This window comes from Thalassophryne amazonica, chromosome 2 (genome assembly GCF_902500255.1).
Source record: "Thalassophryne amazonica chromosome 2, fThaAma1.1, whole genome shotgun sequence".
In the NCBI taxonomy this organism is placed as follows: domain Eukaryota; kingdom Metazoa; phylum Chordata; class Actinopteri; order Batrachoidiformes; family Batrachoididae; genus Thalassophryne; species Thalassophryne amazonica.
Genome location: NC_047104.1, coordinates 70,722,995 through 70,737,535, shown reverse-complemented (window position 1 = coordinate 70,737,535; position 14,541 = coordinate 70,722,995). Strand labels below are relative to the sequence as shown.

The following is a 14,541-nucleotide window of genomic DNA, read 5'->3' as shown; positions in this document are numbered from 1 at the left end:
TTGGGCCCAGAGAAGGCAGCTGCGTTTCTGGATGTTGTTGATGGATGGTTTTCGCTTTGCATGAGAGAGTTTTAACTTGCACTTGTAGATGTAGCAACGAACTGTGTTAACTGACAATGGTTTTCTGAAGTGTTCCTGAGCCCATGCAGTAAGATCCTTTACAAAATGATGTCGGTTTTTAATGCAGTGCTGCCTGAGGGATCGAAAGTCACGGGCATTCAGTGTTGGTTTTCGGCCTTGCCACTTACTTGTAGAAAGTTCTCCAGATTCTCTGAATCTTCTGATTATATTATGGACTGTAGATGATGGAATCCCTAAATTCCTTGCAATTGAACATTGAGAAATATTGTTCTTAAAGTGTTGGACTATTTTTTCACACAGTTGCTCACAAAGTGATGATCCTCACTCCATCTTTGCTTGTGAAATGCTGAGTCTTTTGGGGATCCTTCTTTTATACCCAATCATGACACTCACCTGTTTCCAATTAGGTGTTCTTTGAGCATTCATCAACTTTCCAGTCTTTCCTTGCCCCGTCCCAACTTTTTTGAAACGTGTTGCAGGCAGAAATATCTTGTCTTTGTGGTGTATTCAATTGAATATAGGTTGAAGAGGATTTGCAAATCATTGTGTTCTGTTTTTATTTACATTTTACACAACAACCAACTTCATTGGAACTGGGGTTGTACCCGAGCTCAGTTTTGAGCTTCATGGCAAAAGCTGTGAATGTACATGTGATTTCTTAGTTTTTAATTTTTAATAAATGTGCAAAAGTCTCAAAAACACTTTTTTCACATTGTAATTATGGGGTATAGTGTGTAGAATTTTGAGGAAAAAAATTAATTTCACCCATTTTTGAATCTGTAACATAACAAAATGTGGAAAAAGGGAAGCGCTGTGAATATTTTTTGAGTGCACTGTACATCAATCATTACGAAATAGAAACAGTATGTTACTGTATGGTAACTAACTCAATCACATGGGGTGTGCAGCCAGTACATTTTGAGTGCTGGTCCCAAGCCTGGATAAATGAGGAGGGTTGCATCAGGAAGGGCATCCAGCGTAAAACAAGTCAACCCATCCATGCAGACTAAAAATTGAATTTCCATACTGGATCGGTCGAGGCCCGGGTTAACAATGTCCACCACCGGTGCTGTTACCCAACAGGGTGCCAGTGGAAATTGTGCTACTGCTGGGTGAAGAAGGAGAAGAGGAGGAGGAGGTGTCCACAGACAGCGGGAGAAGAGGAAAACTAGAAGGGTGGAAATGAGAGGAAGGACTTTGAATGTTGGTAGTATGACTGGTAAATGGAGACAGCTGACCGATATGATGGCGAGAAGAAAGGTAGACGTATTGTGCATGCAAGAGACCAAGTGAAAGGGAAGTAAGAGCAGGAGCATCGGCAGTGGGTACAAGTTGTTGTACCGTGTCGATGATAGGAAGAGAAATGGTGTTGGAGTCATTTGAAAGGAAGAGTATATTAAGAGTGTGTTGGAGGTTACCTAGTGTCTGACAGGGTGATGAGTGTGAAGTTGAAAATTGAAGGGGTGATGATGAATGTCATCAGTGCATATGCCCCACAGGTAGGTTGTGAGATGAAGGAGAAACAAAATTTCTGGAGTGATTTAGATGAGATGATGGAGAGTGTTCTCAAGTACAAAAGAGTGATGATAGGAGCAGAATTCTTTGGGCATGTTGGTGAAGGGAACAGGGGTGATGAAGAAGCAATGGGTAGATATGGTATCACGGACAGGAATGTGGAAGGGCAGATGTCAGCTGATTTTGCAAAAAGGATGGGAATGGCTGTGGTGAATACCTACTTTAGGAAAACTGATGAGCACTAGGTGACATAGAGGAAGGTGCACACAGGTGGACTACATTCTTTATAGGAGATGCAAGCTAAAAGAAATCAGAGATTGTATGGTGGTGGCAGGAGAGAGTGTAGTTAGACAACACAGGATGGTGGTTTGTAGAATGTCTTTAGAGGTAAAGAAATAGAGAGTGAGAGCTCAACAAACGATCAGATGGTGGAAGCTGAAGGAAGAAGACTGTTGTGTGAAATTTAGTGAGCAGGTGAGAGAAACACTGAATGGAAGAGAACCAATTTTGGACAACTGGAAAACTACTGGAGACATGGTGAGGGAGACAGCTAGTACGATACTGGGTATGACATCTGGACAGTGGAAGGAAGACAAGGAGACTTGGGGGTGGAATGAAGAGGTCCAGGAAAGCATAAGGAGAAAGAGGTTGGCAAAAACATTTTGGGATAGTCGGAGAGATGAAGAAAGTAGACAACAGTACAAGGAGATGCAGCATAAGGCAAAAAGAGAAGTGGCAAAAGCTAAGGAAAATGCATATTGTGAGCCGTACAAGAAGTTGAATTGTAAGGAAGGAGAAAAGTACCGATTGGCCAGACAAAGGGACAGAGCTAGAAAGAATGTGCAGCATGTGCTGACAAGCAAGGAGAGTATGTTGAGAAGGTGAAAGGAATATTTTGAGGAGCTGGTGAATGAAGAAAATGAGAGAGAGAAAAGGGTGGATGATGTGGTGTGAGTAAGTCAGGAAGTACAAGAGATTAGTAAGGAAGAAGTGAGGGCAGCTATGAAGAGGATGAAGAATGAAAAGGCAGTTGGTCCAGATGACATTCCAGTGGAGGCATAAAAATGTCTAGGAGAGATGGCAGTGGAGTTTCTAACCAGATTGTTTAATAAAATCTTGGAAAGTGAAAGGATGCCTGAGGAGTGGAGACAAAGTATGCTGGTTCCTATTTTTAAGAACAAGGGTGATGTGCAGATCTGCAGTAACTACAGAGGCATAAAGGTGATCAGCCACAGTATGAAGTTATGGGAAAGAGTAGTAGAAGTGGCCTGGCGGCCTGGTCCATGCTCACAGCCCCTGGCTGTTGGGACGTGGAATGTCACTCTCACCACTCACAATGTTGTTTTTCTTCACGTTTTTGCTTCTCCGGTGACCGGTATTCATACTTCCTTACCTTCTTCACCCTTTTTCATGACCCCGTCACAAAAATGGGGTGCTTTTCGTGATGCAGGGTTTTTTTTATTTTACTATTTATAATCCTTCTCCTAACTCTAACCATAAACATAAGTGTCTCCCTTCCCCTAACCCTAACCATAATCCCCCCAGACCCCCCCCAATCACCCATTTTGTGCCACTATCACGAAATAAATTTGTGCACCCGTCACGAACAGCACCCCATTTTCGTGATGATATCATGAAACCCATAGATTAATGGACTTTTGTGATGACTTCACGAACTGCCATGAGACCGGGTTGATACGTATCCATTTCCCAAAAATGAGGGTTCTCAAACTTGTTAGTTTGCACTAGCAAACAGTGTACAGGGGAGCAACCAGTGATTCCTCTTATTTCCTTGCTACAGAATGAGAAAGCCGGAGTAAGTACGCCCCTTTTGGGATACTGTATGAACATGATGGTACAACATGGCGGCCTCCATGAGGGGGCCTACTCCCAGGTAGATTTTAAGGGATCATTCCAGTGGCAGCGCCAAGGGGGGGGGGGCTTATTACTGGGGGGGGGGGGGAGCTTAAGCCCCCCCAATAATTCTGCCAATAATGTGAATAGCGACTGACATATTTGTGGATCTCAACTGCAGTTTTGCGCTGAGAATGTCTCAATATTGCATAACTGAGCAGAGTGATGAATGTGTGTGTTCCGTTATCCACCAATGCTGAATCACCCTTCACAAACAGAATTTTCAGTTTTCACAAATAAACATTTATTTGTGAAAACCCACACACAAGTTACAAATCAGAAATTTGTGTTTGTGGATCACAACACACGTGATTCTAAGTGATGTGTGTGTGTGCATTGATACCACATTTTAGAGGAGCACGGGTGACTAAAACATATACCTTGGTATTTATAAAGCAATTTACTATATATTGTTCATTTTGACAACATTTTGTGGAGCTCTTCCAACTTTTACCCCCCCAGCTCCCCCAACAAAAACTTCCTGGCGCCACCACTGGATCATTCTAAACTTATAAAAACACACTGATTTGCTGTTGCAGGTAATTAGACGCTAATGAACAGATGGTTATGAATGCTGTAATCTATTTATGCTAATAAACACTCCTAAATCCTACACACTGTAGCTTTAAGTGGAAAAGTGCTGCTTCTGGTCACTCCTTCTCTCCTTTCATTGTGGGCTTCTTTCTCCCACAGACAGTGTAGGGGTGTCATGCCAAGTGCAAACTCACTCAGCTGGCAAACCTCACAGATTAAGCAGGACTCCATATAAAGGCTTCAGGAACGTATGTCACGGAAGTCAAAAACAAGCTGTCTCAGACTTATGTTTTGGAAAATTTCTAAGTTTGACTTTGTGGATATTTAATATGCAACCCCAAAGATAAAAAGAGTAAAAGAAATATAGAAATCAGTTTGACACAATGAACCCTTCAACATGGTTTCTCTTTGTATTTTCTCTACAATCCATTCTTCATTTCTTTTAAGTTTATGGTAAGCACTGCACCTCCTCTTCCACGGCCTCTGGCCACTCACACTCTGACACATGAACATATATGTACTGTATGTCTTTTGATTGGTTGGAGACTTTGCCAAACCTTTGTCATAATCCCTAACCTAAATTTTTCAATTATATTTTAATTCCCCCCACAAAAGAGCCATCCACCTTTATAGGGAACAGTTTGTTGTTGCAAAATCGGAGGTGTTCCCCTGCAGTAATACTGTGTAAACAGATTTTGGTCACCATTATGTGACTAACACCAGCATGCACACACATATTCACTAACTCCCCTCCTCCATTAGAGTTATAATTAATCCCCCCCTGCTCCAATGACAGAGCAGAGTTGGCTCTAAAGATAAGGTTTCTGCTGCTCAGTGATTCCTTAAAGCTCTGTCCAACAAATATCTACAAATTCTCTGCAGATTAGCACCTTCTGAAATCACCGGATTTGCAGGTGAAACATTTCAAAGGTGTGTTTGGCATTGTTTAATGTTTCAGAACATCACGGGTGACAGGTGTGATCATCGTGATGATGCATATTCATATAAGGCAAACTTCAAAAATAATACTAGTGCAGACAACATTAAAAAAATCAGGAATGCAAAATGATCAGGAATGTTTGCTGCACTTTTATTTATATTGCATTGGTCAGCATGCAGAACTCAATCACTCTGCGCTATTAAAATATAAACAACGGATCTTTATCAATAAGATGAAGCTTTCAGCTGCTTCCTCATAGTCGTGTGAGTGAGTTTGTCCTTTCATTGATGAACATAACGCGCACTGAGCTCTGATTTGCTGCTGCACCTTTGCTCTCTGACTTGTCTCTCACTGTTTGTCTTCTTGGCTACGGGTCTGACCTAAATGTGTTCAGATGAGAGCAGCATTTTCCCATTTTAAGGCCACTAACAGCAAATCTATAACCCTGCTTGGGAGCAGCTGGTATCCCATACAAACCCCCAGCGGCCCGCGGGCTCCTTATACGGCCTTCGAGGTGGGACCGCAAGGCGCGCTGGGAGGTCAAAGCACAGTTCCATATATGGCGCGCGCTCTCTGTCCTCATCGGGGGCGCGCAGCGTCACTCTCGTCCTCTCATCCCGATGGATGGAGTTTTCTCCTTCCGGCTCACCCCACCCACTCGTCATCCTCTGACTCTCAGCAGCCTAATATGGCCGAGGGTCGGGATGGGGGCCAGTTCTGAGCTTTGTGAATGGTGGACGGTGGGTATATAAGGCGCACCGGCCGCTGTCGGGACTCCAGCTGGTTCAGCAGCAGCACTGGTTGGGTCGTTCTCTCCGAGCCACAGACACAATCCTAAGGTAAGACACCCGCTGGGATCCGCCACCCCTAGAGCCGAACACTCGCCCTGGAACAGCAGACTAGACCATGAGGACACCACTGGAGCATCTGCTGGCGCACAGCTCAGGCTGGACCGCCAGGGTCGAACCGGATTAGAGACCATATGGGCACCTCCACGGGAGGATAGGCTGCGCGAGAGGTCTCCTGAATGAGGCTGAAAACACTTTGCTAATAATAATTACGGAAATGAGCCACTCGACTGAAAGAGTTTTTTTTTATGTATGACTTATTGGATCGATGATTGATAGATCAGAGGGAATTATGGTCGAATTCTAAATGTTACCAGTTAACTAGAAGTCCTCTGTCAGAAGGACTAAAAGGAGAGAGTATTAAATGAACTTCTGTGATTCTTTATTATTTTTTGGCTAAAATGCGCACACAGAGCGCATTCGTCCAAATTAGATTACTTTAAATAAATCGAGATTCGACGACTGTAAACTGATCACTGTAGGAACAGCTTAAACTTGTTAACGATCCGTGTTTTTCTAACCTTAAACAGGCCGAATACTTACATCCGCTGTTGTGCGTAAAATACGCACGGATACACCTGCTCCAGCTGATGCTCCAGTGCTTAATTTGTAGATTTTTAGAGTTAAATCGTCGCATGTGATCATTGAATAAACAGAATAATTTCTGAATAACATTTGATGTTCTCCCTTGTATACAACATCACACTCTGGATTTGGTTTAACGAGCTTCTTGTCGCCCTTTATCCGCAGAAGCCAACATGTGTGACGACGATGAGACTACCGCCCTTGTGTGCGACAACGGCTCCGGCCTGGTGAAGGCTGGCTTCGCCGGAGACGATGCCCCCAGGGCTGTGTTCCCCTCCATCGTCGGCCGCCCCCGTCACCAGGTAAACATCAGACAAAACCCCCACAAAGGAAACCGCTAAATGGCAGCTTTGCTTCTAGGACCAAATTCATAATTACGAATTAATTACAAACCCACAAACACTTACCTGCTTTATTTTACAATACAGAATCCCTCCCACATTGTGTAAACCGTAATCAGTATTTTATATAGTTTTTAAAAAAACAAAAAGGTAATTGCATGAAGACAAACAGTTGCTATGGATCACTGAGAGCCTTCATTAACTAATTACAAAATGTCACAACTGTTTTGTTTTTATTCATTTACAGTGGCTATTGGGGTGAAAATCTGAATCTAAATGCGTTATTATTCACATTCCTGTTGAATCTACAGTGATTTTAATGATCATGGACTCTGTCACTGAGACAAAATTGGACGCAAAAGAATTCACATCACAGCTGACCTCTGTGTGCCCGTACCTACGCTGCAGTGCCACTAACATTCCCACAGCTGCTGCTTACACCACGCTAAAGTATTTTAATGTGCAAAAGCTCATATGGCTGTCGCCTTAACTCATTGTGGATTCTTCCCTCACTAGGGCGTCATGGTCGGTATGGGTCAGAAGGACTCCTACGTCGGTGATGAGGCTCAGAGCAAGAGAGGTATCCTGACTCTGAAGTACCCCATTGAGCACGGTATCATCACCAACTGGGACGACATGGAGAAGATCTGGCACCACACCTTCTACAACGAGCTGAGAGTTGCCCCCGAGGAGCACCCCACCCTGCTCACCGAGGCTCCTCTGAACCCCAAGGCCAACAGGGAGAAGATGACCCAGATCATGTTTGAGACCTTCAACGTCCCCGCCATGTATGTGGCCATCCAGGCTGTGCTGTCCCTGTATGCCTCCGGCCGTACCACTGGTGAGACTGGCAAAAAACAAAAAACAAAACAAAACAAAAAAAAAACCCCACTGTCACTTTGAAAACACACACACACACACACACACACACACACACACACACACACACACACACACACACACACACACACACACACACACACACACACACACACACACACACACACACGCAGTTAAAAAACAAACACCTGTTTACATCCAAAGTTACATAAAATGCACCACAGAATCTGAACATACGCATTAATGTGCATTTTCGCACATAGTCGTTTTACGCACAGTTTTACACACGGACTCTGAGACAAATTGTAACTCAGATTTATTACAGTTTTACACAGGATACAACATTTGAATGAATCTTTATTGAATTCTCGCCTTTCCTCTTTCCAAGGTATTGTGCTGGATGCCGGTGATGGTGTGACCCACAACGTCCCAGTCTATGAGGGTTACGCCCTGCCCCACGCCATCATGCGTCTGGACCTGGCTGGTCGCGATCTGACCGACTACCTGATGAAGATCCTGACTGAGCGTGGTTACTCCTTCGTCACAACCGGTAAGGAACGCAATATTTACATACATACTAAAGCAATAATAACAAACAGATATACCTGATAGAAATATTTAAATAGTTGGCCTAGAATGCATAGGCCGAAATATTATTTGAATAATATTCCAATATACTAAATATTATCATAAATTTAGATGCTATATTTCAGTAGTTTCCAGTGTGCTTCAATAAAGTGTCACTTTCCTAATTTAAAACAAACGAAGACGCGTCATGCGTTGATGCGCATAAGTTTTATTCACGTATAATTAATAATTACATAATTTATTCTATCGTATTTATTCTATTATTAATATTATTATTTATTATGATTTTAGTTTATTTATTATAGTTTAATTCACGCATAATTTAATTTCATGCGTTGATGCACAAACGCATTTACGCACGGTGTTTTCTCTTTTCCTCTAAGTAATCGCTCATCATCTTGTCCCTCCACAGCCGAGCGTGAGATCGTGCGTGACATCAAGGAGAAGCTGTGCTATGTGGCTCTGGACTTTGAGAATGAGATGGCTACCGCTGCCTCCTCCTCTTCCCTGGAGAAGAGCTACGAGCTGCCCGACGGTCAGGTCATCACCATCGGTAACGAGAGGTTCCGTTGCCCCGAGACCCTCTTCCAGCCTTCCTTTATTGGTACGTTAGACCCCCCCCCCCCCCCATTCAAAATAAAATAAATATATATCACCATACAGTTTTACGCGTGCCCTCCTTTTAACACCTTTCACCTGACCAGGTATGGAGTCTGCTGGTATCCATGAGACTGCCTACAACAGCATCATGAAGTGCGACATTGACATCCGTAAGGATCTGTACGCCAACAATGTGCTCTCCGGTGGCACCACCATGTACCCTGGTATTGCTGACCGTATGCAGAAGGAAATCACCGCTCTGGCCCCCAGCACCATGAAGATCAAGGTACAAAACGCACACACAAATACGCGAACTCACTAATAGGAAGGAAAATACGCACAGATTACGCACACAAATAATAATAATATTCAAAAAAATCTGAGTGTTCAGACTGTATTCGTTTAATCATTCACCTTCTCCTCCTCCTCCTCCAGATCATTGCTCCTCCCGAGAGGAAGTACTCCGTCTGGATCGGCGGCTCTATCCTGGCTTCCCTGTCCACCTTCCAGCAGATGTGGATCTCCAAGCAGGAGTACGACGAGGCCGGCCCCAGCATTGTCCACAGGAAGTGCTTCTAAATCCTCCATCTTCATCTTCTCCAGCTTCTCCATCACCACCAGCTACGTGGAGACCACACGAGGAGGATCACCCTCTGCAGCACAGCGGCGCTCTGCTGTCAACGGACTGTCTGCGCTGTTGACATTCATATGCATTTAAAAAAAAAAAAAAAATTAAAATGTGCATATTTTAAAGCTGTCTGTGTTGCACGGAGAAAAGGCTGTGAAAAACCACCACTGAACCATGCATCTAACCAAAAAAATTTTAATAAAAAAAATCATAAAGCGACATGTTGCCCAACACATGTGAATGTAAGTGTATATACATATTATAATTTATTAAAGTCCATTATTTGGTATTTTTTGACCTCAGTCGTTTATTGGTGAGGATCTAGCATGTGGGGTTGGGGGGGGGGGGGGGGGATGGGTGGTAGAAATTATGGAAATTTGGGGGCTGGGGGGACTTTAATGTGCAAAACGCAACACATCAAAGTGAATTTCCAAATTCCAAATTAATAATAATAGCAATAACAGTGATGATAACAATAATAATACAGATGATAATAATAATAATAATAATAATAAATACTGATGATGATAATAATAATAATAATAATGATAATAATAGCAATAACAATGTTGATAATAATAATAATATTACAGATAATAATAATAATAATAATAATAATAAATCACCATCTGCCACTGACATAATGATAATATTTCTGAAGCCTGTGCTGCCACCAAAGTGGGTGCAAAGAGTTCGACAGGGCTGATGGCATGACCACGACTCCCTCGATGGCAGAGGGAGTAGAAAGAGGAGGTGGCTCCTGCTGGAGGGGAGCGGCAGGGTGTAAAGCTAAAGCATGCTGTAAGGTGACGCCTTCAGGCTCCGTGGGACGGAGTTTGACTTGACAGGAATGCGCCGCGGCAGCGGATCAGCAGCATTCCACGGGACACCCCACACCCGGATCCCGTTGAGTCGCAGCCTTGCACGAGCCCCGGGTCCCGCACCATGTTTAGACAAAACTGGTACAAGTATGTGCCACCAGGTAATGTGGGCACGCATGTGCGCGCATCCTCTTGAACACCAGACCTATAGAGATTAAGATAAGTATCCTTTTGATTGCTTTTATTATTCATCTTAAAAGTGGTTTTCAAAATGAATGACTTCCATCATACATATTATCCTGGCTGTTTCCTAAAGTGTTCGAACCCATTAAGAGGCGCTCAGTGCTGTGCGCGTGCCCGAGATGCCAGCGTGCGCCACCTGTTGCGGGTTTGTCTTTTTCTCCGAGCGGGCGGGGCTTATTGAGGAAGGTCGTCTGTGTGACGAGAGCAGCGCCATCTGTTGTCCTTCCGTGAAATCCGACCCACTAAAACCGAACTCGACCCAGTTTTTGCGTCACATCTTTCTCGGTTGTCTGTAAATGCGATCAGACGGAGGCTGTCTGTTTTATTATGAACCTGTAGTATGAACGTCAGGCTGTGATGATCTACAGTCGACCAGTGTGGTGCGTGTTTGTGTCGTCACCATCACTAGAACCAATCAGAGGAGGGGAAACGATCATATCTGCAGGTGAGACCAGAGCAAAGTCAGTGTGTTCACAGCTCGCGTTTTCATAAATATTTCAGACAATCTATGGCTTTACTTTCTGGATTTTTACTGCCCCCCCCACGCTGGCCTGATCATATCAACAAATGAATCCTTTAAAGCTACAGTGTGTAAGATCACGTGTGCGAGGTTCAACTCCAAATCAGATTTGTAAATTCGCTATTTGCGCATGCGCAAAAATGGTAAGTTTGTACTGACTTTATTCTTTTTGTGTGCGGATCAAAATCAGGTTTAATGTGCTTCCCTGGACTCATCCAGCAATACTTTGTCTGGACAGGGTTTAAATCAAATGAAGAGACGAGTTGTTTTTCTCCAAAAATTGAATCCAGCTCGCAGTCCTAAGCACATGTTGATCTCAGTTTACTAGAAACCAAGTGAATGTACCCTGGAAATTACACCCTTATTAAGTCCAGCTTGCACTGTCAATGAACAAAAAATAAAATAAAATAAAAATGTTATCTGTTTATAAAAAAGTAATCCCACCACAGGTCAAACTCGGTACAAAGCAAAAATAATTATCAACACAATCCCAGTCTGAATTTGTGTACAAATAAATAAAATCCATTGAACAAACTTCACGTTTTTCGGGGAGATAAGATCAGAATTTATTCACATGAAACCTGATTTTGGTCCACACACACAAAGTCAGTACAGAACAAAATTAGCAAGCTTCACACATGTGCAGATAGTGAATATACAAATCTCAGTATACCTGACACCGGGAGCATTCAAAGGTGATGCACTTCGCTGCATCTACGACACCATGGCTTTGGCTCTTGGATGGTACCAACCTAGGCAGACAGTTGGTCCATCCCCACCTCTTGAAAGTAAGCCTCTATCTACTGTATCCAGGTGAAGCGTGGTCATCCTTTAGGCCTTCTTCATCCACTGGTGTCCTCAATGTTTAGGCGCCTATGTGTTGGATCATGCACAAAGAAACGTGCCACATGGCCAACATGTTGATGCTGACACTCCCTCACAATGCAAGTGATACTCCCCATCTTGGTGTCACTATGTAACCGCTTGTTTGACTCAAACTCATTCCAGCTGTACCCCAAGATCCTCTGAAGAGACCTGGTTTCAAAGACATCCACTGAGGTCACTAGTTAGCATCCAAGTCGCACATCCATACAGTAAGACAGGAAGCACCATGGACCCGTTTCAGAAAGAAGGTTTAATGAAAACGCTGATTTCCTTAAACCCTAAAATAAGGGAAACAGATGCTTCTGCTTCAGAAAGGGAGATTAAGATTATAAATTTTGGTCTGATAATTTTTAGACTGCTAACATGTTTTTGCAGGTGAAGTAAATAAAGCTTTAACAGTTAAAACTCTTTGTTAAGTCTGTTAAATGTTTTGTAGCAGATAAACAGGTCAATTCTCTTTAAACAGAGAAGAGCCAGTTTCAGGAGAACCTACTTTATCCTCTACAGTCACAGAAGAGCAGATAACAAGATAATTACTCTTGACACCATACTGACTCACAGGCAATATCACCCAAGTCATCCAGAGGCATACAGTTTTAACCTATGGTTAAAATTTTAACCAAACTAATTTCAGACATGGTATTTAAATTAATGTCACTTCTGAAGTTTTATAAAGTGAAAATATCAGCTATATGTTTTCGTTTTAAAGTAGTGGACTAATTTTGAAGGTTTTAGTGTGGCCATGTTGTGTCCGGGTGCATTATGGGTAATCTCAGTACAGTCACGACAAGAGAAATGGATTTGAGACGCTCTGATCAGGCTCCACACGGACAACAGCATTAAACTCTTTGTATATTGTGCCTAAAACTCTCGTGAATATATTCTCTGGGTTTATAGATATTGTTATTGTGTTTGTTTTATGTAAAAATGTCAGAAGAAGCTCAGGTTGCTTCTCCATTATTTTCAGTTGGAATCACTGAGTTGCTCTACAGTCTCTACTGCCATCTACTGGCCAGTAGTGTTCATGGCAGTACTCGCCCTAAGTATTGAGATATCCCATAATCCTGATGTTTATTTACAATTGTCATTGTGGATTCTGTTGTTTAAACCACAGCAACTCTCTGGCGCACAAAAAACAAACAAACAAACAAACAAAAAAAACAAAACAAACAAAAAAAAAAACTGGTATGCAAAGGATGATGAGTTAGGGTCTGAGCGTCTGGGCACCAGTAGATGGCAGTGTTTTATGCATTTTGACCCCGGTTATATCAGACAGTCTGATATAACAACTTGAATAACAACTTGACTTTTGGCTTTTGCAAATGGCTTTTTTTTTTTACATATGAATAAAATGGCATATTTTACAAAAGCACATTTATATGTAAATACCAGTACGTCATGTCACATTAACGTGTTGGTTTTTACATAGAATGAACGAGTCAGCCAATCAGTGTTAGTGGAGGCTCATTTACCCATAATCCCTTTGGCATCTGTCTGTGTTTGTTAGAAAACTTCAGAATTTTTTTTGAGCACAGGATTGCATCAAAATCAAATAAATTTTAATTAAATTAATTTTAACTTCAGTCTGCCAGTTTTTACCTGTAATATACAGTACTTGTGATTAAATATTAAATAAATATAAAGAATTCAAACAGACACATTGATTGGAGTAGCAATTTTCTCCCACACCGTTTTTCACAACCTCATCCTTAATGTAGAAAACACAACAGAAATAATCACTGACTTCTGGAAGAAAGCCCCTCAACTGCACCCCCTCACCATCAGGGGCACTGAAGTGGTGAGAGTGAACAGCCACAAGTTCCTCGGCCTTCATGTGCCATCTGATCTGAGTTGGTCTGCAAACACTGCAGCCACTGTGAAAAAAGCTCAGAAGTGGCTGCACGTCATCAGATCACTCAGGAAGGCAGGGCTGAGCCGCTGTCCCCTCACACAAGCCTACAAAGTGGAGGAGTTTAAGTATCTTGGGGTCTTGCTCATGAGGGGGCTAAGTTGGCATGTGAGATCGATAGACTGATTGAAATGGCATCTGATGTTTTACAGACCTTGTACCAGACTGTTGTGGTGAAGATGGAGCTGAGCCAAAAGGCGAGGCTACACTCGATTTACGCTCCTTTCCTCCCCTATGAACTTTGGGTAATGACTGAAAGAACAAGGTCACAGATTCAAGTGGGGAAAATGACACTCCTAAATCTGGTATCTGGGCTTACACTCCTGGACTGGCTGAGAAGCTTGACTATCCAAGAGGAACTCAGAGCTGTGCTGCTCCTTTGCATCAAAAGGAGCCAGCTGAGTCCCCTGGTCATCTCCTTAGGGAGGTCTCCAGGCATGCCCAACTGGGATGAGGCCTCGGGGAAGACCCAGGACATACTGGAGGGATTATATTACATTATATTTCTCATCTTGTTTGGAAACACCTCAAGATTAGGGGAGGTGATGGTCTAGTAGTGGTTAAGCGTTGGGCTTGAGACCAGAGGATCCTCTGTTCAAATCCCAGCCTGACCGGAAAATCACTAAGGGCCCTTGGGCAAGGTCCTTAATCCCCTAGTTGCTCCCGGTGTGTGGTGGGCACCTTGCATTGCAGCAGCCTGACATCGGGGTGAATGTGAGGCATTATTTGTAAAGCGCTTTGAGCGTCTG

General features: G+C 43.0%; 1 protein-coding gene and 1 long non-coding RNA gene across 2 annotated transcripts in view; both read left to right on the top strand.

The window, feature by feature from the left end:
• The window catches only part of LOC117525720, a 27,830-nt gene extending 13,289 nt beyond the window's left edge, over positions 1–14,541 (top strand). Inside the window, exon 3 of the long non-coding RNA XR_004565128.1 lies at positions 14,489–14,541. This is a non-coding gene — a long non-coding RNA (uncharacterized LOC117525720). The remainder of the gene's footprint in view (positions 1–14,488) is intronic.
• acta1b (actin alpha 1, skeletal muscle b) lies at positions 5,688–9,631 on the top strand. The gene is made up of 7 exons (XM_034187641.1): positions 5,688–5,823; positions 6,583–6,719; positions 7,275–7,599; positions 7,987–8,148; positions 8,599–8,790; positions 8,891–9,072; positions 9,222–9,631. The coding sequence occupies exons 2-7, from the start codon at positions 6,591–6,593 to the stop codon at positions 9,363–9,365; spliced, it is 1,134 nt and encodes a 377-aa protein (XP_034043532.1). The 5' UTR covers positions 5,688–5,823; positions 6,583–6,590; the 3' UTR covers positions 9,366–9,631.